Source organism: Mesoplodon mirus (genome assembly GCF_964341445.2).
Source record: "Mesoplodon mirus genome assembly, chromosome: 2".
Taxonomy (NCBI): Eukaryota; Metazoa; Chordata; class Mammalia; order Artiodactyla; family Ziphiidae; genus Mesoplodon; species Mesoplodon mirus.
In genome coordinates this window covers 164,576,764-164,591,704 of record NC_138977.1, presented here as the reverse complement: position 1 = coordinate 164,591,704, position 14,941 = coordinate 164,576,764, and the positions used below count along the sequence as shown (strand labels likewise).

The 14,941-nt window shown below is 42.2% G+C and overlaps 1 protein-coding gene across 3 annotated transcripts in view; it reads left to right on the top strand.

Annotated features, from left to right (window-relative positions):
* BOD1L1 (biorientation of chromosomes in cell division 1 like 1) overlaps window positions 1-14,941 on the top strand; it is a 55,565-nt gene that overhangs the window by 24,326 nt on the left and 16,298 nt on the right. For all 3 annotated transcript variants that reach the window (XM_082611767.1, XM_082611766.1, XM_082611768.1), the window contains exons 10-14: window positions 1,262-7,232; window positions 9,121-9,185; window positions 10,066-10,150; window positions 12,308-12,351; window positions 13,785-13,842. In XM_082611767.1, the coding sequence (XP_082467893.1) occupies window positions 1,262-7,232; window positions 9,121-9,185; window positions 10,066-10,150; window positions 12,308-12,351; window positions 13,785-13,842 (6,223 nt within the window). The remainder of the gene's footprint in view (window positions 1-1,261; window positions 7,233-9,120; window positions 9,186-10,065; window positions 10,151-12,307; window positions 12,352-13,784; window positions 13,843-14,941) is intronic.

The following is a 14,941-nucleotide window of genomic DNA, read 5'->3' as shown; positions in this document are numbered from 1 at the left end:
CTACCCCCAAAATGTTCAGTAAACACATTTCTTCTCCTTTTTGCCTTATTTTCGTGAGATAAACTTGTTTTCACTGGATTTAAATGTTTATGTATACTGCCATATTTATAACTCTGTAGCTGAACTATCTTAACACTTGTAAGGGAAACACTAATGGTTTAGTAATTATTTATTCATAGCCAGTAAATGTTCTTGATGTCTTTATCCAGAAATTAGAGGCATATTTATAAGTATATCCTGATATTCTAATGGCATATCTTTAAATATTTAACTTTATTTTATGAGAAATTTCTGTGAAAAATGATCTCATAAAATTTTATTCACATTGGTTAGAACTTACCGTAAAATTAGGTTGATGAAATCCCTGTTCTTTCTTTGAGGAGTTTAATTTTAAAGTATTTTTTTAAGATGTTGGTCCCAATATTAGTAGTTGTTAAAATGTAAAAAGATGCAGTGATAAATTGACCCAGAGACACAGAGGGCTTTCTGAATACTTCAGCCCATTATTTGAATAAGAATAATTATAGCTAGCCCATGAGTCTTTATTAGAGGGTGCTTAGTCATTAACATTAATCCCCTCAGTGCCGTACTGTGGGGTAGGGAGGAAAGTTTGGATGTTTTGGTCTATCAGTATCTTCCCTTGGATACATCAATGTATATATATATCATATATAACATTATTATTACCGTGAATTATTGTGTGCATTTGAAGCTTCCTACATAGCTTGTCTTACAGGTAACCTAAATTCATGGAGTTCCCATAAATAATTTGGGTTTCTAAATTAAAATATAAGAAACCTTTATTTCATTGCAAAATTTTTAAATTGCCTTCATTAGGTTTTCAGCTTTTGGACTAAAAATAACATTGCTTTGTCATTCTTTCAGCTTATATTTATTAATGACCACTGGGCATTAGTGGGCTTTAGCAACTTAGAGTTTAAGAAGGCCTCCTAAATGCATGGACGCATCTCAGGAAAAAGAACTGCTCTCTAAAAAGATGCTGCGATGTAGTGGGAAGGGTACTAGACTCAGAATGAAATCATCTGAACTCGTTGCTGGATGTCAAGTTATTGAATCATGCTGAGTTTCAGGTTCCCGATGCATAGAATGAAGTTAACAATATCTACTGGCTGCTGGCAAAGATTAAATAAGTAAGGTGTAACATGTGACAGCACTCAATGTACTATATGCACCCAAATGTTAGATGTGAATATAAAAATTAATGTTAGTATTTCTTATATTTTAACTTATTTTCTTACAGCATTGTGAAAAGGAAAAAGTATCTTCTTCAAAGGATTTGAAGCACGTTCATGCAAAGAGTGAACCAAGTAAACCTACTCGGAGACTTTCAGAGTCTTTGCATTCAGCTGATGAAAACAAAAATGAATCCAAAATAGAAAGGGAACATAAAAGACGGACCTCGACCCCTGTTGTGGTGGAAGGAGTGCAGGAAGAGACTGACATGAGAGATGGGAAGAGGCCAGTGGAACGGTCAGAAAGTGGCACAGAAGAACCCCAGAAACAGAAATGCACACTTAAAAATGAAAAGCATCTAAAGAAGGATGATTCTGAAACACCACACTTGAGAAGCCTGCCTAAGAAAGAGACAAAATCCTCCAAGGACAAGCCTGAAAAAGAGAAAACTTTGTCAGAAGACAAACTGTCTACAAAACATAAGTATAAAGGTGACAGTACACATAAAACAGGTGATGAGACTGAGCTTCACTCTTCTGAGAAAGGCTTGAAAGTTGATGAAAATATTCAGAAGCCAAGTCAACAAACAAGGCTTTCTTCAGATGATAAAACTGAAAGAAAAAGTAAACATAGGAATGAAAGGAAATTATCAATTTTGGGCAAAGATGGTAAACCAGTTTCTGAATATATTATAAAAACCGATGAGAATGTTCGTAAGGAAAACAACAGAAAAGAGAGACACGGGTCAGCTGACAAAACTAAGGCAGAGCACAAATCAAGAAGATCAAGTGATTCTAAAATTCAGAAAGATTCTCTGAGTTCCAAGCAACATGGAAGCACATTACAGAGAAGAAGTGAAAGTTACTCAGAGGATAAATGTGATACGGACTCGACTAATGTAGATAGTAATTTAAAAGCAGAAGAGGTTGTTCACAAGGAGAAGCGAAGAACCAAGAGCTTGTTAGAAGAGAAACTTGTGTTAAAGTCTAAATCGAAAAGCCAAGGCAAACAGTTAAAAGCAGTTGAAACAGAATCACAAGAAAATGTCACAAAACAGGTGACCACTTCAAAACCAGATAAGGAGAAGAACACAGAAGAAAGTGACCCAGATAGGCTGCGGAAGTCTAGAGTTGAAGACAGACCTTCTGAGGAAAGTGGTACAGAACCTGCATCAGAGAGCACTGCCTCTTCAACACACGGTGCACAGAGAGAGTCCAGTCACAGAGTGAAGTTACCACTAGCAAAGGAGAAGCACAAGGGTGATAAAGAGTCAAGCTCTGCCAGACTTGAGAGGAAGTTATCAGATGGGCACAAAAGCAGGAGCTTAAAGCATAGTAGTAAGGACGTGAAAAAGAAGGAAGAAAATAAATCAGAGGACAAGGATGGTAAGGAAGTTGACAGCAGTCATGAAAAGCCCAGAGGAAACAGTTCAGTCGTGGAAAAGAAATTAAGCAGAAGGTTGTGTGAAAATCGAAGAGGAAGCTTATCCCAAGAAATGACCAAAGGAGAAGAAAAACCAACAGCAAACCCTTTGGGCACTCCCAGTAGTTCCTCCCTTCAGAGACCCAAAAAAAGCGGTGATCCTGCCTTGATGCCCGAACAAGAGCCAATGGAAATTGATCTGGAGCCAGCCATGGAAAATGCATTGGAAGTACCCAAAACCCAAAATATCAGAAGCAGTAGTTCTCAGCAAGACACTGACTCAGAAAATATTACAAAACAAAAAACCACTACAGTTCTAAAGGATGAGGTACGAACTTCCATAGTAGATTCAAAAACAGCAGTGCCAGCCTGTAAATCAGGACGTGGAACAGGAACTGTTGGTAATTCTGAAAAGCATGCTGACCATAAAAGCACCCTGACCAAGAAAGTGCATCTCCAAAGTGCTGTGTCCAAACCGAATCCTGGGGAGAAAGAGCCTGCTCAACAAGGAACTCATGAAATGAATGTAGACTCTGAAACGAGTCATCGATTGTTACCTCGTGCTCTGTCAGAAAGCGACAGGGCACAAAAGAATTTGAAAAACACCACCAGACCCACTGAAGAACGTGTTGCTCAAGGAGATACTGCTCTTGAACATTCCACAAATGTAGACTCCTCCCTGTCGTTAAGTTCTGTGACTGCTGTGCCTCAGAAACAATCTCATGATTCAGGTGTAACTCCTTCAGTTGACAAAAGAACTGTTTCAGAAGGTGGCACAGCCAGCACCTTGCTTGTGGACCACTCTGAAATCCCTAACCAGAGCTTGACTGTTAGGGAATCAGAAGTCCCTAGGACAAGTGACAGCAAAGAAGGTGATGCAGGTTCCGCAGTAGACAAACTAGCAAAAGCAAGCATGGATAACAAAAGACACATTCCAGAAGGTTCCCAGGCCACTATACTCCACAGCAAAGAAGGAAAAGTAAACATGCCTCTTGGTAGTGAGTTAACAGACATGACTATGGAAAATGAGAGTGTTATCGAAGAAGGTGGCTCAGTGGACGTGGCTGGGAAAGGAAGTAACTTGAGTTCAAAGCAGACAATTAAGGCTTCTGTAGAAAATGGCCAAAAGGATGGCATTGCTGTTGATCAGGTGGTAGGTGTGAGTACAGAGAAAGATGCTGAAACTGTTGGACTTAAGCATAGTAGAGGCCCAGGTGAAATAGAAAACATGCCAACTGTTGCTGACAGAAGGAATGAAAACAGTGAGGTGGACACCAGTGCTGAAAGCAACACTGCATCCTCTGTTTTACACCAAAGGAGCCGGAAAGCTGAGACTGCAACAGCCAGGTCTGGTAGAGCAGAAAAGACTTCCATTGCCACCAGTACTGAAGGGAAGGACAGAGGTGTTCCCCTAAACCCAGTGAAGGCGGGGGATGCCACAACCACGTCTGCAGAGACAGCAGAGGGCAGGGTGGCCGTGCCTTGCACAAGCATCGAGGCGGATGAAGGCCTCACGATGGGTGTGCACTCCAGAAAGCACTCTCTTCACGTCGGGCTGGAAGCCAGGGAAGGCACCATCTTTGCTGCAGCAGAGGAAGGTGGGGGCGTCGTCACAGAAGGATTTGCTGAAAGTGAAACTTTCCTCACAAGCACCAAGGAAGGAGAAAGTGGGGAGTGCGCTGTGGCCGAGCCAGAAGAAAGAGTGGCTGACCCAGTGACGGCTCCCGCGGGGACCACCGAAGACGACATCAATAGCGCAGCACCTGAAGAGAAGGATGACGCCGTGACCAGTGCAGGCTCCGAGGGGAAGTGTGATGGTTCTTCAAGTGGGGACTCAGGACTCATGGGGGGAGCTGTTACTTTTATTAGCGAGGTTGAAAGTGATGGAGCAGTAACAAGTGCTGGCACAGAAATCAGAGAGGGGTCCCTAAGCAGTGAAGAGGTGGATGGATTCCGGAGAAATACGATGAGAATGGGCCCCAAGAAGGAAACTGAGGGGACTGTGACGTGTACAGGAGCAGAACGGAGAAGTGATAGCTTCGTCATGTGCTCAGTAGCTGGTGCAGGGCCACAGGAGGAGCAGAGGGTTACAGGGGCCCCTGAGGTCCCAGTAGATAATGACACGCCAGCGGGAGCCAGTCCCACCCAGGAGGGAGACGGGTCTGTGAATGATGGCCCAGAAGGTGAAAGCGCGGTCACCAGCACAGGGATAACGGAGGAAGATGGGGAGGGGCCGGCAAGTTGCACAGGTTCAGAAGAGAGCAGCGAAGGCTTTGCTCTAAGTTCTGAATCAGAAGAAAACGGAGAGAGTGCAATGGACAGCACAGTTGCCAAAGACGTCACCAACATACCATTAGTCGCTGCTGGTCCGTGCGATGACGAAGACATCGTGACCAGCACAGGCGCGAAGGAGGAAGATGACGAAGGGGAGGGTGTCGTGACCAGTACTGGAAGGGGCAATGAGATCGGGCACGCATCAACATGCACAGGGGTCGAAGAAGAAGGTGAAGGGGTGTCCGTTTGTGAAAGTGCAGAAGAAGGGGATGGTCGGATTGGCACTGCAGTGGGGCATGTGGAAGCCGAGGCCGGGGCTGCCGTCCCGAATGCAAATGAGAGTAATGTTGATAGCATGAGCAGTGCCGAGAAGGACATTAAAGATGCAGAGATCTGCTCCAGTGCCAAAGGGATTGTGGAAAGCAGCGTGACCAGCGCAGCTGCAGGAAAGGGCGAAGTGGCTCCAGTTCGTGAAGGTTGCGAGGGTCCCATGACTAGTGCAGCTTCAAATCACAGTGACAGTCAGCTCACCAGAAAAGAAAAAGTCGATGATACCACTATTTCCACTGGCCTGGTGGGGGGCAGTTATGAGGCTCTGGTATCTGGTGCAGTCCCAGAATACAAGGCTCATCACACGTCACCAGGTGAAAAAGCAGATGAAGGTATCATCACCTCTGTGGAAAATGAAGACTGTGATGGCCTTGTGGCTGCTAAAGCCAGTGTCAGTATTACCAACCCAGCTTGTTTAGCCAGTGGTAAAAGTCAAGGCAAAGGCTTGATGATTTCTACCAGTACAACAAATGATTTCACCTTGCAGCTAAACACGATGGTAGACATGGAAGAAGGTCGTTCAAGTGCCCAGAGAACTGAAGAAAGCGTGGAAGGCCCCAGAGTGAACGTGGAAGAATTCGAGGTCCCCATGCCCAGCGCAGTGTCAGGCGGTGAGAGCCAACTCCCGGCTGCTAGAAACGAGGAGAAAGATGAGTGTGCCATGATTTCCACAAGCATAGGGGAGGAGTTCGAGGTGCCCATTTCCAGTGCAACAACCATCCAAGGTGCCGAGAGTCAGCAGCCAGTTGTAGCAGTTGAAGAAAGAGCTAAAGGGCCAGTCTTGGTGAGTGCTGATGACTTCGATGTGCCTATGCCCAGTGCACCTGTGGAAGTCGAGAGCCCCCTCGCTTCAACCAGCAAGGAGGAGAAAGATGAGTGTGCCCTCATTTCCACCAGCATCGCAGAAGAGTGTGAGGCCTCCATTTGTGGTGTGGCTGTGGGAAGGGAACATGAGCGATCCATCCCAGGCATGGAAGAGAAAGATGGGAGTGCCATCATCTCAACAAGCTCAGTAGAAGACTGTGAGGGCCCAGTGTCCAGTGCTGTCCCTCAGGAGGAAGTCCATCCCTTGGTCACACCAGCAGAGGAGACGAGTGACACCGCCATGATTTCCACCAGCACCTCGGAAGGACGTGAGGCAGTCATGGTGGGTGCCGTCCCACAGGATGAAGATCAGCCCGCCATTGCGGGAACAGAGGACTTGAGTGATGCCGCCATCATCTCCACCAGCACAGCCGAATGTGTGCTGGCCGCCACTGGCCTAGACAGGCACAAAGAGAATCAGCTGACTGCAGGCAGCCCTGAAGGAAAAGATGACCTGTCAGCCTCGAAGATGAGCAAGGCTGAGTCCCCTCTGCCCAGCCTAATTGCTGAGGACAACTGTCAGTATCCTGGGCCATCCACAGGAGAAAAAGAAGTGGGCCCCATGGTGGCAGTGGGCACCAGGGAAGGGCACGACAGGGTGTCGGTCAGCGTGCTCTCTGCAGGTACTGGGTGTGCACCGGAGACAGAGAAGTCTGGCAAGGACTGTGCGGGCAAAGTTCAGAGAGAAGATGAAAGCCCTGAGGCAGGGACGTCGGGGGACAGCACTCCAGGCAGGTGTCCGGCAGGGGTGAGTGTGGACTTGCCTCTCGGCCCTCGAGGAGCAGAGCAGGCAGCCGAGGACTCCTCCATCAGGGTGCTCTGTTTGACAGCTGTAAATAGTGGTGCTAAAAAAGCTGATGATCAGCAGGGGCCTGAGGGCGACTTGAAAACCACCACTGAATGTATTAATGGCCAAGAATCAGAAGTTGCTCCTTCTCACATGACAGTCCTTCCCGCTGCCTACGCTGTAGCTCTTTCGGCTCCTAAGTGCAAGCAGGACTTGACTATCAGGAGTGATCGCAGTGGCAAGTGGAGCACTCCAGTGCCTGCTGAGAAGACAGGAGATGGTAGCAGCATGACCGTGTCCTTCCAGGAAGAAGGAGGCCTTGAAGTCACTGTTTCTTCTGAAGAGAATTTGCGTAACATAGGTGAGAATCTCCTAAGTGCACATTGTTGCATTTTACAAAGATAATTGTGTGTAGAGGACATTTAAGACAATATTCCAAAAGATAGTTTGGGTTCTAGAACGTCACAAAATAGCTGTCATCCAACTTGGTCAGGCTTCTCTAAAATTGTGTTTAAAAGCTTAAAGCCTTAGACCTGCTTCTCACGTGCGATGAGACCAGAGGCCAGAGGCTGAGAGCCAGGTCATCAGCTGGCCAAGTGTTGTCTGCAGGATTGTTGCAAGTTACTAAACCTCTTGGACCTTCAGATTTCTTATCAATCAAAATGAAGATCCCTTACAACAGCATATGAAATGAGTATATTTTTTAATCACCCTCATTTTACAAATGAGGAAAAAGATTCAGAGAGTTTAAATAACTTGCATAGTACTCAGGTGCCTCTTAGAAAAAAAATTACTTCAGAGCCTCAGTTTTCTGTTGTATAAAAAGGAGATAATAGTACAAAAACAAGCATCATTCCAACCCTTATCTGACTTACAGACTTGAACTATGTGTCAGTTCAGTCTGGCTGGCTACTTCTAATCGAGGGAGCACATTAGTTTATTTAATGGAGTTTATTGTTCATATAAATGAGTTAGTTTCTGGTTTAGAATTGTTTGAAAAGGAAAAGAAATGCATTCCTTCCTGGTAGATTTCAGAGAGTGCTGGTCTTGTTAGAAACAGTTGGTAACTTTCAAAGGTGTAAGCTTTAAGCTTGGTCATTCATACACTCCCACTTCAGACACATTACACCAGGTACCACTGTGGATTCAAAGATAAATAGTCAAGATGGGAAAACAGCTGTGAATCTAGCCATGTATTGTACATAGGCTGTGACACTGCAGTGTGACAGGTGCTTAGAATAGGGTTAACCACAGAATGCTGTGAGAACTCAGAGGGGGCACATGGGCTGGACTTGAAGGGATCAGGGATGTCGTCTTCCTTTCTACTCTGATTGTATAAATTGTAGCATCCTAGACTTCTCAACTGGAATAGACCTTAGATACCATCTAAATGCAGCCTCCAGAGGCTGAGGCCAGTAGGTTTAGTCCTGTTCATTATAGAGACTTAGATAGGAGACATTAAGAAATGTCCCAAGGGTTGAAATAAGTGACTTTAAAATTTTCCATTGATTTTAGCTTAGGGTAAATTGAATACTCTGGAAGTTTTTTTATGCCTCAACCATTGCTACAGTCTATTATTCCTCCTGCCTCCCCCCCCTTCTTCCCCCTGAAGGAACAGAAATAGGAGGGCTTTTAGCAAAGGCAAGCTTTCAGCCTCTTGGAGAAAGGAAGGGTTTCCTTTGGAGGCTTACATGTGGGCAGGTAAGAGAAACTGGAAGTCACAGGACAGAAGAGAGAAGGAAAGAAACGACCAAGACAGGGATAGGTTTGAGTCTCTAGCAGAGAAAATTCTGTTCTCTTTTTATCCACTTCACAGTTTTTAACTTTATGTTCAACTTTGCTGCGTCAGCATGAAGCAAGTACAGTGAGTCTATTCACAAATCACCTTCTTTATTGGGAATATACCACAGTGGCCTAGAATATTTTCTTTTAGGGACAAACTTGATGTAGATCACTATAGAAAAATTCTCAGAAATAAGACGTCCTCACAAATAATATTGTATCATTCTTTGTGGGCAGCCATCTTAACAGCAAAAAAACATTTTCACACACCCCCTCCACCAAAAATGAGTAAATGACCCCTTGCCTTTCATCTGAGAATGTTCGTATATATTCCTTTTTACTGTTTTCTATTGACAGCAGAGGAAGAGGGCATGGCATACTAGATAACAGCATTCTGTTACCTTTTGATTCAGGATGTATTTTGCAAGCAAATTCTTAAATTGATTTAGTGCTTTGAATTTCATTAGGCACTGAAGAGTCTCCATTGAATGATTTGGGAGGATTGGGACTGAAAGCCAACTTGAAAACTGAGGTATGGCTGGTAATTCAGTTATGCTGAACTGTCAGTGGTGTAAGTACCTTTTCACCATATATAAACATATGTACACTTGAGCAGAATATAGTTCCTGTATTCTATATAGCTATACAAGCAGAGTATAGCTTCTCATTGTACTTAAGACATTTAAGTTTTGTTATTGTCACATCCTATAGGGGAAAAGCTAAGAACCTCAATACCTTAGTTAATAGTGCCATCAGCAATTCCAGCCACTCAAACCAGAAGCCCCAGTCACCCTCAGTCACCCCACATTCAGTCCATTTCCAAAATATAACTTGAATCCATCTATTTCTATTTCTACAGCTGCCACGTAATCTAAGCCACTACTTCAGTAGTGTCCCCATTGGACTTTCTTCCTCTCTGGTCCCTCCTCTAGTCTTCACACAGCCCTGAGAGCTATCGTGAAAAACATAAATTAGGTCGTGTCATTGCTCTGCTTGAAATTTCCAGTGGCTTCCCATCATACTTAGAATAAAATCTAGTTTGGGGGGTGTTTTTTGTTTTTGTTTTTTTATCACAGCGGGCACTGCAGTGGTTCAGGGTGAGCTGTGGTGAGACTTGAGCCTCTTGAGGAAGTGGGGCAGTTCAGGAAAGGCCTTGTGTGTTGTACTCTTTTACTTTAAAGCAATAGGAGAGCCATTGATGGATGAAATTAGTTTTATCATATTTTATTTTATTTTATTGTTTCTGAAGGTTGACAGTATTCATTTTTAAATTTCACAAACTTGAAAGTAGACTTTTATATTGTCACAGGATGCTGGGTGTTTTGTTTAATTCACTTGAGGTGAATTAAACTTACCTTCTTATTTCAAAAACCTCATTTAACTTATTTGTTATGGTGCTTTGGACTTTTTAGGTATTTGTGCCATCAGAGGAAGAGAAAAATCATGAAATTCCAGCACCACCAGAAAGTCCAAGTGGGAGAAAGCTGAGTGGAATCGGTAAATTCCTTTTAGCAGTTGTTCACATTACTTTTTCCTTGCATGTAGTTTTATCTTTTATTGCCACATAAAATTAGTAGTTAACTTGTAATAAAACATCGACAGACTATATGGGTTTACCTCTCACTTTTTAACATAGGTTAGAGGGAACTTCTTACTATTTCATTTTTAACTTATACTTTTTCTCATGAAGTATCAATATTATGTAAATCAATATTATGTAAGGTAATTGTTTAAATCCAATGTCTCCAAATAATTGTGGCCAAACAAGTTGCTTTGGAGCATACCCTTGCTCAAGCTCACAAATGTGTCAATGTGTCCCTCCCTCTCCTTTCAGGTGCTATCACAGTTCACTTCCAAAAGGCTAGTCTCCGGCCCCTGTTCGCACTTCTTTTAACCTCACACTCCTGGCTCCTGGGCTCTGGAAGTTGCCCAGTTACTGAAGCTACTCCCCACTTGCATAGCCTCTTCTCAGTCTCTCTGTGCAGTAGTATTCGGTGTCCACTAAGTATTTTTTAGGGGAGAGCCTCAGTGTCAGACAGGATTAGGACAGCGGCTCTCAAACACTTTGGTCTCAGGACCACTTTACACTTTACAAATGACTTCATCTAAATCTGATTACCTCCCAAATGCCCTAACTCCAATACCGTCACATTGGGGGTTAGGATTTCAGTATATGGGGTAGGTGGCAATATACTCCATGTAAGGGGGACAGAAACATCCAGTCCATAGCATTCAAAAAACTGAAAAGTTCAGGTAAAGCATGATCCAGGAGCAAAGACACAGCTTGCAAAGGCCCAATTTCTTATCTTCTCCTTTAGCCCCCAGCAGGAGTAATCACTTTCTCATTCTTGGTCTTTAGGAAGATATCTTTGTGCTGTCATTCATGGCTGAAATCCTGAGACTTATTCTGATTCAGTTTAGGCACCTGAATTATATTGTTCTATAATTTTTTTTTAACTCAGCCATATATTGTGGGCAGCCTTCATTGTCATTGTATACAGATCAACTTCATTTGTTTTAATAGTGGTCTGTAACGCATTTTCCCATTTGTTATTAGATATTTTAGTGGTCTCCAGTTTTTGTAGTTTTTACTAGCTGCAGTGAGCTTCCATATGCATGTAACCATGCATTTCCCCAAGTGTTTTCATAAGCGTGAGTTGAGAGGTCAAACAACATGTAAATTTTGCAGTTTCATTTCAAGCACTTGATACCCTAACTTGGAGGCAACTATTGAAGGATGAGTAGGTGTATATTCGGTGGACAAGGCAAAGAGAAAGGCAGTGTGTATAAATCCTCACCCGGAAATATCTGGGGCAGTCAGGGTGGGGACCTTCGAAGGCACAACCATATGAAAGGGCAGCCTTCAAAGTATGTGACCTCAGAAGCCTTATAAGCAAAAGTACCAGGCAGTACTGAAAGACCACCCCAAGACCTGGTAAGCCATTCATGCTCACATGTTAAAACCCTAACGATGACTAATCTATCCAAAACTTGGACAGATGCATTAATTAAAATTTGTATGTATGTGTTATAATACAAATAATTAATATCCCATTTGTTAATTGTCAAGAAGGTAACATTTTTGGATTCTGAAGTCCTTTGTTCCCACAGTTATATTTCAGGTTACTGTACTGTGTTTAGGTATGGTTCAATAAGAGATCTACTTACGTAAAAGGAAGTTGTTTTTAAAAGAAAAATGTGTGTTCTGTCATTGTTGAGTAGAAACAGTAGACCTTGTACTTCAAGTTCCAAAGAATATAAATAGACCATTGCTGTTTGAAGGGATAGGATCTAACTTTTCATTTGATGGCATTATTTTTAAATGAACCAGTGTTACACTGTCACTTAACAGTTACAGCAAAGGCCTTCCTTCCACCGTCCTTCTAAGCTTCAGATCACCGACATGGCTACATCACTATAGTGATTTAATGGATTACTGCCATTACTGTAAAAATGCAGGCAACATTGTTTTTCTGATAGTACGACAGAATACGGATTGTAGAATATAATTGGTCAGAATTTTATATTTCACAAAAGCAGGTAGGCCACTTAGCAACATATTCCGACTTAACTAAAAAGCTCTAAATGTATTTCTCTGTGGTTCAGAAACAACATTCAGTTTCCTTATTTCTCATTTTTTTTATTTTTGAACAGCTGAACTACAGAGGGAGCCTTTGTTGATGATTGAATCACTAAATGTAAGTCACTGTAATGGTTAGAGTTTTGTTGTTATCAGTTGGGGGTGCTTTGATTTGGAGTTTTGAGAGTGATTACATTTAGGGGAGGGGCTGGCTGTGCATTTCTTTAGGAGACAGGACATGCTCTCCATTCAAGTTCAACCTACTGACACCTTCAGTTCCATGTTCAACTATATCCACTGATGTCAGGAAATTTAGTTGTTTTTCTCAGAAAAAAGGAGTCACTCAATTCAGCTGCACTATGTTCTAGTGGCTGTTTAGGCCAATGTCATGAAACAGCACTAAGAAAATAGAAGGCGGCCCAGATCCCTCAGACTAGGGAACTCCCCTGGTAATCCTAGTGAAATCCTTCAAAGAGCTAGGAGCTTTCTATTTTTTTATTACTATAATGGGATTGCAGATTGGACTGTGATGTCTTAAATTATCCTGGTGCTGTAGACAAAACCGACTTTATTTTAAGAACTAAAGTTCACTTTATGTCTTTAGAAACCTTTTGTGAAGATACTAAACTATAATTGCTATATATACATATTTTTCCCAGCTGTGGCTCTCATAATCCCTTTTGTGCTTGAAAGAATTGGGTTTGTTTGTTTTTTTCTTTCTGAGTGCATAGAGAAGTGAACATTTTGTAAAATGCTTGCAAATCACAGACAGCTACATTCTTTCCAGTGCCCCTAGAGGACTTAGAAGAGCTTTGCTTCCTACCAGACAACTGTGGCATCAGAGGGCTTACCTCACCCTGTTGAGACATCCCAGTCTGTATCTAGAAGCTCACACACAGTCTACTGAGTAAAAGGAAGAGAAAAGCCCCACTTGGTTCTCTTCAGGTTTACCCTCCAGGAGTTAAAAGGATTTTAAATGTGGCTGAAACCTCCAGAGCTCCCCAGCATCCTACCTTGTTTCCCCGAATCCCTCAGCTGGCTTTTTCCCATCTAAGCACAACTGTCCTTTCCAAATGTGAAATTCTGTAGCTAGGATTTAGAATGTTGTAGGATATTCTAAGACTTCCTCTCTGTGTAAAAAAAAAAAAAAGTATAGTTGACAAGATTTGCCAGAGGGAAACCTTATGACAGAATGACAGAATCCCTCAACATTTTTTAGTAAAGAAAATCTTCAGGGATTGTTCGATGGGAAGAGAATTCATAGAATTCGGAAATTTTTTCTCTCTTATTTCTTACTCTTTTGCCATAACCATTTTAAAGACAAGGAGAATAAACACAGTGGGATGCTAATTTGTTAAACTGAAACTTCTTCAAAAGGAAAATGCCCTATGCTTGTGGGTGAAATTAAAAAAAAAAACAAAAACACGTACTCCAGTTCCTTTAAGCGTTCCCACAAACGGCCAGATTATTTTCTAAATGTTCAAGATTTGTGTGAGATTATCCATATCCAAGATTATCCATTATCCATAACTTTTTCTATTGCATGTTTAGGTCGAAAATTCAGGCTCAAAAACAAATGAAATTCATAGCAAATCTCAAAGCAAAGAAGGTAAGTTAGTGAATTTCATAGTAGTAATTTAAATATTATAATTATCATTTGTTGAGTGCCTTCTGTGTGACATGCCCTGTGCTAATTATAATTAGTTTGCAAATTTTCACTCATCTAATTTATATGATCCATTGCAATGAGTGTTAACAGCATCACATCTGTAGTTGAGGAAACTGAGGCATGGAGTGGTCCAGTGTCTCATTCAAGGCCACATAGCTTGTAAGTGGTGCCTTGCCTTAAATAGCTACTAGAACTTTGCCAGAAACCTCACAGTAGATTTATCCAATGTGGATACAAAACGTATAGACCCCAGTGGTTTGTATCATAGGAGAGGCTCTGTGCTAAGTACTTAACTGTTGATTTCTGACAAGCAGTCTCAATTTGGTAGCAGATCAGGGACATCACATTTATGAGGCTCATCACCCAGGAGTCAGACCTCATTGCACGCAACCTGCAGAGACTGCCGACCCCAGAGGAATAATTCTTTTCTCAAAACAAAATGTAGAATTTTGTTGATTCCTACTGATTTTGTTGATTCCCTATTCCAAGAATGGGGAAAGAGGCCTTAATCCCCTATACAGTTATTTTTATAACATGTTATACCATATTTCAAACCAAAGTAAAGTGGCAATAATTATAAACACCCATGTACCCGTCACCTAGTTTTGTCATATCTTAAAATGCAGTATATTTGCTTCATAACTTAAAAAAAAATGTTACAGATATAGTTGAATCCATATTATACACCCCCCTCCCCAATCCCAATCTCTTTTTTGTCATGTTGACATGTATAACTCTAGTTACTTTACTTCAGTTGCTCTTTAGTATTCCATGGTGTGAATATACCACAGTTACTATTTTGCTTCTTTTGTTAGTGGACCTTGAGGTTTTTTGCAACTTGTCCCAATTACAAAGAGAGCTACCATGCATGATCTATTGTTTTCCTTGGACACTTGTTTATACTGTGCTGCTACAGGAGCTGGGGGGAGAAATGGCTTTGAAATTTGCCATGTAAATTCCAGTGATTCTCTTCCCTCCTTCAACTCCATTTACTCAAGTCTAGAAATGGAAATCATGGAACTTACGTGACATAGTTTTT